This window comes from Mesoplodon bidens (genome assembly GCF_964165515.1).
Source record: "Mesoplodon bidens genome assembly, chromosome: 6".
Lineage (NCBI taxonomy): Eukaryota > Metazoa > Chordata > Mammalia > Artiodactyla > Ziphiidae > Mesoplodon > Mesoplodon bidens.
In genome coordinates, this window is record NC_138162.1 from 24,941,366 (window position 1) to 24,953,960 (window position 12,595).

General features: G+C 47.1%; 2 protein-coding genes across 5 annotated transcripts in view; one reads left to right on the forward strand and one right to left on the reverse strand.

Annotated features, from left to right (window-relative positions):
* The window catches only part of TBC1D2 (TBC1 domain family member 2), a 43,752-nt gene extending 38,391 nt beyond the window's left edge, over positions 1-5,361 (reverse strand). Inside the window, exons 1-2 of one of the 4 annotated variants that reach the window (XM_081238250.1) lie at positions 4,451-5,361; positions 909-1,050 (exon numbers count right to left, since the gene is read on the reverse strand). In XM_081238250.1, coding sequence (XP_081094376.1) covers positions 909-1,050; positions 4,451-5,110 — 802 coding nt within the window. In that variant the 5' untranslated portion in view covers positions 5,111-5,361. The remainder of the gene's footprint in view (positions 1-908; positions 1,051-4,450) is intronic. The other 3 variants (XM_081238247.1, XM_081238249.1, XM_081238248.1) reach the window with 3 other exon arrangements.
* A 3,587-nt stretch (positions 5,362-8,948) lies between these two features.
* On the forward strand, positions 8,949-9,992 carry LOC308619182 (acyl-protein thioesterase 1-like). Its single transcript, XM_081237749.1, has one exon. It carries the CDS (start codon positions 9,155-9,157, stop codon positions 9,869-9,871), a length of 717 nt encoding a protein of 238 aa, XP_081093875.1. The 5' UTR covers positions 8,949-9,154; the 3' UTR covers positions 9,872-9,992.
* The last annotated feature ends 2,603 nt before the right edge of the window (positions 9,993-12,595 follow it).

Below are 12,595 nucleotides of genomic sequence, written 5' to 3' on the forward strand. Positions count from 1 at the left end.
TCTGAGATCCAGGAAGGGGCAACTAGGTAAATGAAGCCCATTTACTGAGGGAAGGAAAAGGGGGGAGAAGGGTAAGGGCAGATGAGCTCAGTCTGTAAAGCATTCGGGTACCAGGGTCTAGGAGGTGTCCGGCCACAGGTCCTGCCCTCGCCCATTGGGTTTCCCTGTCAACTGAGGGTGAGGCATGTTAGACACACTGCAGCTCGGTGGGTGGTCTGTCTCAGCTGTGAAACCTGTTGGTCACAGTGCTGGCTGCAGCATGGGGGTAGGAGGGTATGAGCTCCCGGACTCCTCCATGCCGGGATGTTTTAGGATTTGGGATCACGTGGGCCACCTGGTGGGGGTGAAGCTTCTGCCCACGGCAACACTGGGGATAAGATCACGGATCTACTCAACTCACAGCACAAAAGCGTTTATGTAAGAAGCAACAACAATAACTGCATTTTCTCATTAACCTTCCTCATAGCAACTCTGTGAAAGTTTCATTTCTTGAGATCTTCCCGAAATTGTCATCATCATAATAGTAACTGACATCTACTGAGCTCTGACAATGTGCAGGCATTGTTCCAACCCTTTAAGGTGTAAGGATTCATTTAATCCTCATAATAACCCTAAGGAGTAGGTATTCTTTATTAACCTCATTTTACAGGGAAGGAAACTGAAGCTCAAAAAGGTTAAGCAACTTGCCTAAGACTGCACAGGATTAGGATCTGAGCCCAGCCAGCCTGGCCCCAGAGCCCATATTCTTGCCCTTGATGCTATACTGTTGCCCTAGCTCATCCTGAGTCACATCCCTAGCTCTCTGCTTCTTTAGCAGAGGGGTCCTCCCACTCATTCCCAAAAGCAGGGTAAAGGCTTGGTCACCAAGAGCCCTGGGTGTGTGGGCAGGAGGCAAGCCCGTTGGGTACCTAGCTCGAGGCGCAGGGCGGGCCCATTCCCAGCCAGGGCAGCGTCAGGGACAGCGGGAGGTGCAGGCGGGCTGTTGTGGAACTCCCAGCGCTTCATCTGCAGCTGCTGCAGCCAGTATAGCATCGCTTGCTTGGTGGCGGCCTGAGAAGCACAAGGGTTAGTTGGCAAGGCCCTGTGCCCGCATGGTGGCACTGGGTGAGGGATGCGGGAAGGTCATGGGAGGCTTGGCAACTCTCTCCTTCCCAGAAAAAACAAAAATTGTCACTGCGGGTGACACCTCCGAAACACCACATGCTTCTTGGCAACAGAAGATAATCGGGCTCTGATCTCCCACTCAGAGGTTCCTTAACCTTTCTGGGCCTGAGTTTTCTCATCTGTCCTACGGTGATGATAACACTCGTTTCATAGGGTGGTTATGAGGGTGAAATGAAGTAAGGAAAGTAAAGTATCCAGCATAGTTCCTGACATGCAGTAGGTGCTCAAAATGTGCTCACTGGATAAAAGAATTTGGAGGTGTTAAGAGAGAGGGAGAGAGCTTTGAAATTCTGACCTGGCTGGGGCCCTAGTAGCATCATTACCTCCCTGTGTGACATCTCAGGGTCCTAGCTGACTCTGTGGAATGGGGAGAATCTCTCCTGCTTTGGGGATGATGTGATTGGGGACTGGAAAGCCATATGCACACAACATTGTGGCACCCTCCAGGCAGCCCACGTGAGGTATGGTTGATGCTGGTCATTAGTCTCCCAGCACCGGATGGTCCACATACCTACTCTCACATCCCAGATGTTGCCGGATCCTCCACTGGGGAGGCAGGGCGGGAGTGATCGGCCCCTTCCATAGATGGAGAAACTGAGGCTTTGAGGTCGCCCAGGCAGGTGGTGGCAGAGCTGGTCCCAGAACCCGGGTCTCCCACTTCTAGACCAGAGATTTGTTGTAATTTACGGCCGGGAGATTGTGACTTACATAGAGAAAGCCTAGGATGGGTTGGGCTGCAGAAGCTGGGCAGGCACTGGGAGTGGATGGTGAGCCTCACAGAGCTGCCCACCATCAAGGCCACGCGAGAACATCAGCAGGCCACCAGGGCAAGCCCCCTTCTCAAGAGGACCACGGTGAGGTGTGCACAAGGCTAGGGGGCTCCCTGAAAGAGGCCCTCGGACTGTCATGGAGGCATCAAATCAGATAAAGTGATGCCCACCATTCTTCTCTTTCTATATACTTTCCCTGAGAGACCTCAGCCCCTCCCAGGGCTTCACCATGACCTTATGCTGACAAGCTCCCGCCCATACCCGAACAACCCATTTTATTAATTCATTGGACAGGTGTGTATTGAGCATCTACTATACGTGTCAGGGACTGTGGAAGGCACTGGTGAGCCCCCACACACGGCCCTATCCTCTTGGAACTTAAGAGTCTACTGAGGGGGACATATAACTGTATATCCTGCGGTTTCCTCATCCTGGGTTCCCTGCTGTCAGTGACTGCCCCAACCAGGCAGTCAGCCAGTTACACAAGCCACCCCTGACCCCTCCCTCACATCCTTAGCCGCCCCCATTTGTCTCCCTCCCCACTGCTACAGCTCTAGCTCGGCTGTCATTCTCTCCTGACCACTTCCTGACGGACTCCCGAACCACAGCCTTGCCTTCTCCTAACTTGTTCTCTACCCAAAAGCCAGATTCACCTTGCTCAACTTTCTCAGCTCACAGTGCTTCCTTGCTTAAGGCTCTGACAATTTCCCACAGCCCATAAGACAAAGTCCAAGCTCCCTGGCCTGACAAATGCCCTGCCCTCGGGCCTCTGCCCTTCCACTCCATCTTGTGGGCCCCTCTATACCCCAGGCTCCTGGGATTTGCCTGGACATTCCAGGCTGTACCATGTTTTCCTATGTTTACTCATGGGGCTCTCTTGGTCTGGAATATCCTTCTCCCTCTTGTCTGCTTGTAGAAAACCGATTTTCTCTTTCAAGCGTCAAGGTGTGGTCGCCCCCTTCCCACCCCACCTCCACTCTGGCCATGAGGCCCTCTCTGGATAGCCCCACTTACTCAGTGGAACAGACCCTTCCTGTCACGGCACCTTTCTGGTATAGACTTATCATACCATCCCTACAGAACATTTTACTGCGCATGCCAGTCTCCCTGTCCGTCTCTCACAAGACCTTAAGTGGTTTGAGCCCCAGGGGGCAGGTCTGATTTTGCGCCACACCCCAGTGCCTAGCACAGTGCCAGGTACACACACGGATCAATGGAATAGTAAAAGGCATGTGTTAGCGACCCTGTAGACTGCATTCAATGTGTGGGAGCAGACACATGACCCATAAGCCATGTAACCCTAAAATGCCTGCCCTCCTGGCCTGGAATTCCTAATTTGCATTATTTTTGCTGATCCCCCACCCCCACCCCTCCAGCCTGGTCACTAGCCTGGCCCAGACAGTAAAGTGGAACTAGAGCTGTGGGCTATATCTAGGGGACTCAAGAGATGCCCAGTTGGCTGCAAGTAGGGGTGGAGGTGTGGGAAGACAGGGTGGGGGTCAGGGAGGTGGCAGTCTTCTGGCACACTCTCCTCTTCTGAGTGTGAATTCCAGAACTCTTAGCCCACATCTGTCTTTCCAGTTAAGTTCTAGGGCACTTCCTCTTGACATGACAGGAACTTTCTGACCTTGGTTCTATCACTATGTGTGTTCATTCAACAAATATTTATTGAGGACCCACTAGGTGCCAGGCTGTATTCTAGGCACTGAGATTAATTCAGCAACTTGTAGGTGCCTGTGATGTGCCAAGTGCTTACACACCCTGTTATAAATCTCACAAACTATCTAGGTACTAAGAGGTTAACTTGCCCAGAGTCACACAGCTAGTAAGTAGCTGATGTAGAATTTGAATCCAAGCCTGTCTGATTTCAAAGCACGTGGCCTTTGCACTGCTTCAGGCTTTCTCAGTTAAATATGATAATAAAACAAAACCTACGGATGAGAAAACAGGTTTAGACGTGCATCAATGAACAATCTAGGTTGATCAGTGAAACCTAAGTATTTATCTCCCAATCTCTGCCAACATTTTCTCAGCATTCACTCCCCTTGGCCACAACATCAAGAAAAGTAATTCAGGATCCGGGCCTTGAGAGAGGATGACAAAGCTCATATCTTGACTATACTTCAGCCCCAAGTAAGAAAGTTAAGGTAACAGAATTGTTAGCCACACCTAAAAGTAAAAGTTTTGACACAGTACTGAGAGGTAGAAAAGCTATGCGATTCCAAGTGTGGGCTACACCACTTTTTAGTTGTGTGACCTCAGACCAGACACTTCATCTCTTTGTGACTCAGTTTCTTGATCCGTAATATGGGTCCATCATCCCGGCCTTTGCTGTGGGAACCCAATGAGGAAGTGGGTGTGAATGTGCTTTGGAAAATACAAAACTCTGGGCACCCAGAGTTCACTGGGCTGATCAGGGTCGGTGATTATCGTAAGTTTACTGTGACCACCCACCTGCGCCCTGCTGTGCCGTGGGATCTCATCCCGGCTGAAAAGGAAAAAACTGCTCCATTTACCTTCAAGGTAATAATCCGGCTGGGAGTCTTGATTTCGAAAGTCCCCTCCTCGGCGTCCGCCTTGCAGTCAAAGACTGCACTGGAGAGGTCGATACTGTCCAAGGGATTTGCATCCTGCGCGGTCCGCGAATAATACAGGTGGCATTTCTTCTCGTCGTAGAAGAACCAGCGGGATTTCCAGCCCCGGATGGGGCCTTTGCCGCCAAACTTACTTAAATATCCACAGATTTTCTTGGGGGCCGTCTCCAGGGGCCGGGCGCAGCCTTCCGACTCCTTGGGAGGCAACACGTCGGGGTCCCTGGCCAAGCCGGCAGGCTCTTCGGACCCGGGGACGGGGGAACTAGACTCCGCGGGTTTCTCCTGGGTGCTCTCCATCGCCGAGGGACTGGAGGTCTGCGGCCCAACTCCGGTCAAATCTCGGAAACTCAGGTGACACCTTCCAAGAGGGAGCTTTCCGGACAGGGGCGGAGCCAGTGGTGACCCGCCCCCAGGAGACGACGGAGGGACGCGGCTGGCTGCGGTGTGTGCGCCTCCTGGATGGAAAGCCCAGTAGGGGCTGCTGGCTACGCCCATCCGAACCTCTTTGCAGCCAGGACACGCCCCCTGCCGGCTCCTCCCACCCCGCCTTCTTCCGGCTTTTCCTCCGTGCCTATCCGCCATCTTTACTGGGGGCAGCTTCGAGCGGTCCTCGGGTTGAAGGCGTGGTGACCCTGAGCTAGGTTAACCGGCGAGAGGGAAGCTGGAAGAGACACTGGTCCCCGACTACGCTGCTCTGGTAACTCGAGTAATGACGTAGATGGGTGGTCTCTTTTCGCGCCTTATGGGCCTCCCGTCTTTTTTCCTCAGGTGCCGCTTGGGTCACCGTCGGACGGCGGACCGCGCGGCCATTAGTTGAAAGGGACGCCCGGCTCGGTGACGCCACTTCCGGCGCCGCTCAAAGCGCGCGTGGATTGTGGGCGCTGCTAGGGGCTTATTATCCGCGGGGCTAATTTAGCACCCCCGTGACTCAGCTCTGACCGCGGCGGCTTCTCCTCCCTCGGTCCCAGCTCCCACTCGCCTCCTTCCCTGGCTGCTCGCGTTACATGGGGTGCCCGGGCCCGGCTGCTGCCCTTCTGGAATCCAGTGCCTGGACGGAGTTGGGCTTACAGTAAATTGGGTAAATAAACAAATATGTATCTAGGCCCTGACAAGCTTGGTCAACTTCATGTCTCATTCTACCTCTTGTCCTTAAGTTTCTCCCATTCCCTCTTGTCTTAGGCGCATCCCTCCACTTGGGCTGTGGAGCCCATTTCCTTCCACCTCTTTAGGGGCACCACGGTTCTCCTCTAGCCCTTTCTTATCTCCTCTCCCTTTAGCTTCTTCCCCTCTGCAGTCCTTAAAATTCTCATTGTTGGGGGCAAATTATGCTCAGAGACTGAGATTGTCTTTGCCAGTAATTTATTTAACACCGGTTAACTGCAGGAATTATCATTTATAATAATATTTCACAAGTCAGTAGCATACAGGGTAATAATGTCTTTTAATAAGCTAATAAATAACATCAAACTGTAACAGGGCCACAAGGCTAAAACTTATGGATGGTTTCTAAGCGAAATGTTTCCTGTCTTCTCCCTCTCTTCCTGGGAACTAAAACTTATATTCTTGTTACTCTGCATTCATTGTTCCAGATTAACGTGGGCGGGCCTTCTTGCTGTTTTTGCTTGTTGCTCTAAACCCTAGCCCCAAGACTTTCCTTTAAATACACCTGCTTTCTCCCCACAAGGCAGGACGGTAGTTTTCAGGACATTAGTCTGCTACCCTTCTCATCTGCTGGCAATCAATACAATTCTCTTTCCTTTATCCTCAAAACCTGGTCCTTGTTATTCTCATTTGGCATCAGGACTAGGACCGAATTTTTGGTAACAAAATGGGCTGAGCCAGCCAGGAGGCACGTCGGCGCCCCTGTGGTGTGCAACCCGCTCTCGACCTCCCACCTAACGCCGTCGGAGCAGGGAGGGGTGCCCTGGGTTGGGCTTGGAGCCCTTGCCTGTGGGAGTGCTGCCTCCTGGGGAGAGAGTGAGGGGCTGTCCCAGCGGCTGGAGCCCCATCTTACTCCCGTCTCTCTCCTTGAAAAGAACGTGGTCTCCTGTAGCTTGAACCTTCTTTGAGGAAGAGTTGCCACACCTTGGCCACTTGGGGAAGTGCCCCCCCCAACCCCCCGCCCCTTGATTCCACACTTTTGGGGAAGGTTGTGAATCATCCAGCCTGTTAGGAGGCATTTGTGGCGCCGTCGGTGTGGAAGTCATGGTTGAGTGGGACCAGGGAACCCAGCGAAGTCGTTCTCTTTTGTTCTGAGTTTTGAAAGGTTCCTGTTTGTTTAGTTGGCCTTCGTTTTGATATATTTTGGGTTGGTTCCTTTGTTGTTGTTATTTAGTCATTTGTCTGCTTTTAAACATGGGAGGTGCCTTTAATTCCATCTGAAAGTCCCTTGGGAAGAATTCTGGCCGAATGGCCAACTTATAGCTATAAGCCTTTGTCTAAAAGGAAAATGGGAAATGAGAGCTCTATTCCATCTTGTAGTTGTTCCCTAGGGTGTATTTTACACAACTGGGGGATTTTTAGTATGCTCCTAGAAAGAGAAAGTTAAATGATGAGAATTCATTGAAGGTCTAGATCATTTTTTAATAAGATAAAACACTGGGGGATTCCCTGGTGGCGCTGTGGTTGAGAGTCTGCCTGCCGATGCAGGGGACACGGGTTTGTGCCCCAGTCCAGGAGGATCCTACATGCCGCGGAGCGGCTGGGCCCCTGAGCCATGGCCGCTGAGCCTGCGTGTCCGGAGCCTGTGCTCCTCAACGGGAGAGGCCACAACAGTGAGAGGCCCGCGTACCGCAAAAAAAAACCCCAAAAAAACCCACTGGACACAGACAGCTAGACAAGTCTGAGTTTGCCTACTTTTGCCTTCTTATGAGAGAAAAACTAAAGATGTTTGGGTTTATTAGATGCACATCTTTTACCACATCGAAGAAAAATTATGCTGTGAAAAAAATATATATTTTTAGAGGTTATGGAATATGTTCTTAAGTTTGCCAGTCAGGAAATACTGGTATGGCAAACAGTTCATAATTGCTTGCTTCTTGGTTTTCATTTTAAGGGTTAAAAATTGTAATATATGTGCAATTAAAAACTACTAGAAATAATAAGGGAAACATTTCAGTATGTAAATAAAGTAGGATACATGTTGTCGGTAAGAGAAGGTTAGAAGAATGGAGATATTTTTGTTAAGGGAAAAGAGTAATTTTGTCCTGAAGCTTGTTATTTCTAAATGAGGGGGAAAGAGAGGAGGACAAACTTACACGGATATAGAAAGTGATGGAACGGTTGTGGGAAAGGAACCTTGAGAAGAGAGTTTTATGCATGGTCAAAACTGGCTAAGATTAGGTTGAATTTAATTAAATAGATGAAGTTGTTATTAAAAGTGAGCAGGTACAAGGCTGGATTTTGGTTTACTCTCCCTCTGTCAAGAGAATAGTTCTTCCTGGAATACTGAGCTGCTTTTGATAACAAACTGTAAGTTTCTTCACTTTTTAAGTGATCTTTAGTGATCTGTTGTAACGTACTGTATTTGACTCTGAAATTTTTTTTTTTTTTTTTTTTTGTGGTACGCGGGCCTCTCACTGTTGTGGCCTCTCCCGCTGCGGAGCACAGGCTCCAGACGTGCAGGCTCCGCGGCCATGGCTCACGGGCCCAGCCACTCCGCGGCATGTGGGATCTTCCCGGACCGGGGCACGAACCCGCGTCCCCTGCATCGGCAGGCGACACTCAACCACTGCGCCACCAGGGAAGCCCGAGTCTGAAATCTTTTATTGTTACTTTTGTTAAAATAATAAGTATTGTTTCATAGTGACTTATGATCCTAATTGACCAGGTGTTTTAAAACTTTTTGATATTTTTGACAAACTTCCCAAAGATCAAATTCTAAATGAAGTTCTTTTAGCCTCTAACTAACTTTGGGATGTTTCAATGGGCCCCTGAGGTATCTCAGAGAGAAATTTTAAATTAATTTGAATTATTTCGTATGTTAAATTACATTGGAAACATTGTCAGGCGAGTGGTGATAAACCTTTTTACGTTATATTGTATGGATAAATCTTATTAAAATAAATGTTCTAGAAATTAGATGAAGTTCCTAAAATTTGGATGTGTCCTGGTATTGTTATCAGTCATAGTTCTAGTTATTATCTTAAAATGCCGTATGTCATAGCACTCAGTTAAGCTTCTTTGTCAACTGCATTGTAATCAGATCTTTAACCGTCACCTTTATGTCTTTTGTCATTCATAGACGGTTATTATTTCACTCTGATGCTTTGCAAAACTGCTTCATCTTTTTTTTTTTTTTTTTTTTTTTTTTTGCGGTACGCGGGCTTCTCACTGTAGTAGCCTCTCCCGTTGCGGAGCACAGGCTCCGGACGCGCAGGTTCGGCGGCCATGGCTCACGGGCCTAGCCGCTCTGCGGCATGTGGGATCTTCCCGGACCGGGGCATGAACCTGTGTCCCCTGCATCGGCAGGCGGACTCTCAACCACTGCGCTAACAGGGAAGCCTGGATTAATAATTTTGATGGCACAAATAAGAAAGTCACACTGGGTGCCCCTGTGGGCGGGCCGGACTTGGCGCTCGCACCCCCTTGGCTGCAGCCCGGCACCCGCTCCGCCTTCCACTTCCAATGTGCGGTTGGTCGAGCCGGTGTATGTGCCACAATAACATGTCGGCCCCGCTGCCTGCCACTGTGCCCGCCATCCGGAAGGCCACCACCGCGATGATTTTCCTTCATGGATTGGAAGACACAGGGCATGGGTGGGCAGAAGACTTGGCAGGTATCAGAAGCGCCCATATCAAATACATCTGCCCGCACGCACCGGTTATGCCTGTAACGTTAAATATGAACATAGCCATTCCTTCTTGGTTTGACATTATTAGTCTTTCACCAGATTCACAGGAAGATGAAACTGGAATTAAACAGGCAGCAGAAAGTGTAAAAGCTTTAATAGGGCAAGAGGTGAAGAATGGCATTCCTTCTAACAGAATTATTTTGGGAGGATTTTCTCAGGGAGGAGCTTTATCTCTGTACATGGCACTGACCACACAGCAGAAGCTGGCCGGCATCACTGCTCTCAGCTGCTGGCTGCCCCTGCGGGCTTCCTTGCCACGGGGTTCTATCAGTGGCGTGAATAGAGACATTTCTATTCTTCAGTGCCATGGAGATTTGGATCCTTTAGTTCCCCTAATGTTTGGTTCTCTTACTGCTGAAAGGCTAAAAACATTGGTAAATCCACCCAGTGTAACCCTCAAAACCTACGGAGGCATGATACACAGTTCATGTCAACAGGAAATGATGGATATCAAGCAGTTCTTTGATGAACTGCTAACTCCTATTGATTGATGTCACTAAGAGGCTTTGTGGAGAAGTACACACCAGCATCATCATTGTAGAGTATAAACTTTTTCCTTTGTCCGATCTTGAAACCTCTAATGTTTGCAGTGTTAAAATGTTTTGCAAATACACACCATGACACAGACTAAATAAATCTCCTCATGGAAAATTTATGATCTTTTAAGTTTCTATGTATGTATTTGTATAACATGATTCAGAATATATTAGTATTAAAATAGGTGAAGCAGCTAGCTTCTTTCTCCCAAATGTAATTCAGCAAAATAATAAAATACTGCAACCAGATTTTTTATTACATCCCTTGAAAATTATTAGTATGCTTAATGAAAACTTGTTCAGGTATAAGTGAGCAGTTAAGACATAAACAGTTTATGCATGCTGTGACTTAGACTCTGGACTTATTCCCAGATTACTTAGTCACCATGCAGTTATCTGTATATATATATTTTAAATTAATTTATTTAATTTTGGCTGCATTGGGTCTTTGTTGCTGCACGCGGGCTTTCTCTAGTTGCAGTGAGCTGGGGCTACTCTTTGTTGTGGCGCGCAGGCTTCTCATTGAGGTGGCTTCTCGTTGTGGAGCTTGGGCTCTAGGTGTGTGAATTTCAGTAACTGTGGTGTGAGGGCTCAGTAGTTGTGACTCGCGGGCTCAAGAGTGCAGGCTTAGTAGTTGTGGTGCACGGGCTTAGTTGCTCCATGGCATGTGGGATCTTCCCGGACCAGGGCTTGAACCCGTGTCCCCTGCATTGGCAGGTAGATTCTTAACCACTGCGCCACCAGGGAAGTCCGTGTATTTTTATATATGTGTTCATACGTACTTAATGATTATAATACATAATAAGAATAAGGTGTTATTACATTATTCCTAATAGTAGGGATAATGCTTCTAAGTGTCAATAAAGAGTAATATTGCTGTCTTCAATTAATAGCCCTTTTATTTCGGGGACCAGGTTTTTCTTTCCTGAATATAATTTCTATTTAATATTCTTTTTTCCTCTCTAGAAAAGAAATGTGTTCTTTCTTCTTTTTCATCCTTCATAACGGACCAAATATTGCCTACTTGCCATAGACATCTGCTGTCAATACGTGCTGTAATTTGACATTCTGAATCACAGACATGATGGCATTGAAAACGTATTTATACTTGTAGAAAGAAACCAGACATCCCTTCAAAGTTTCTACACTACTTTTTTTTTTTTTTTTTTTTGCGGTACGCGGGCCTCTCACTGTTGTGGCCTCTCCCGTTGCAGAGCACAGGCTCCGGACGCGCAGGCTCAGCGGCCATGGCTCACGGGCCCAGCCGCTCCGCGGCATGTGGGATCTTCCCAGACCGAGGCACAAACCCGTGTCCCCTGCATCGGCAGGCGGACTCTTCAACCACTGCGCCACCAGGGAAGCCCTCTACACTACTTCTTAAACTGGACCTTTGTCTACCGTTTAGGCCGGCAGTTACTTGAATCTTCAGTCCAGGTAACGAGAATAATTCTGTGGTTGTATTTTTCTGTAATTAACTGAAAGAATAATTAGGTCATATTCTAGTATGTTCTGAAATATTTACTGATCTTACAAATTGTAATTTCTAAGATGATTTGCTCTAAGATGATTCTCCTCGTAGCATAGAGTTTTAGTTTACTTATTTTGCACGTTTGAAACCAACTGCTGTAGGAAATGAACAGTCCATTCAAAAAATTTGCTTTACTTTTTTCTGCCAATGGACTTATTTGAAATTTTCACTGTAGTCAGAGAGTTTCTGTGCAAACATAAAAGTAGCAATTATTTGATTTTAAATAGATTTTTCAGATTATTGGTTAACATTATTTGAACGCAAGTTTATGGGTAATAAAAGTTAGTCAGAACTCAATACATATGGTGTAGTTACCACCCAGTTTAATATGTAGCAAAAATGTACACCTCATATTTCTGAACTGTTAATTTTTCTGCTGTATTCCAACTGACTAGAACACCGTTAGGAATGCATCTTTATAAATGGGTGCTACTTGATGATGGAAATGATTTCGTATGGACAGTATAGGATGTTAATAATGAAGCCATACGTTTATGTCTGGATTTACAGTCTTAAACAATCATTTACTAAGTCATTTTGCTTTTATCTTGAAGAATATAAACCGTTGTTTCACTTACACAAATCAGCAAGATCTAATTTATGGCAAAAAATATTCCGTTGACATGTTGTGCTGTAACGTGGGAAAATGTTAAATCTTTTTCACGGTTTCTATCAAAGTGAAATAAAATTTAATTCTGAAAAAAAAAAGTCACACTGGGGAGAACATTGGTCGACTGATCTCTTACTTGAAACACCTATCTTTCCAAAGATTATGACGAGAAGAAGGTTTGAACAAATAATGACATTTCTTCACTTTAACGATAACTCAGAAACTCCACTTCCTGCAGACAGAATTTCAAAAGTTAAACCTCTTTTGGATTATTTTCTGCCAAAATTTCAATTGTTCTATGTACCCAAACAAGAGCTATCACTTGATGAGGCAATGATAAGGTGGAGAGGACAACTCAGATTCAAAACCTGTAATCCTGGAAAACTTACAAAATATGGAATTTCGGTCAGGATGGTTAGCGAAAGTGAAACTGGATATATATGCAGCCTTGAGATTTACATGGGTAAAGGAAAGAAACTGCAAGAAACAATATTGTTGGTCCTACAACCTTATCTTGGTTCATGGCACCATATTTACCAAG

What these genes read in the sequence shown, in the direction of transcription:
- LOC308619182 (XM_081237749.1), top strand. Translation starts at nt 9,155, where the DNA reads ATGTGCGGTTGGTCGAGCCGGTGTATGTGCCACAATAACATGTCGGCC.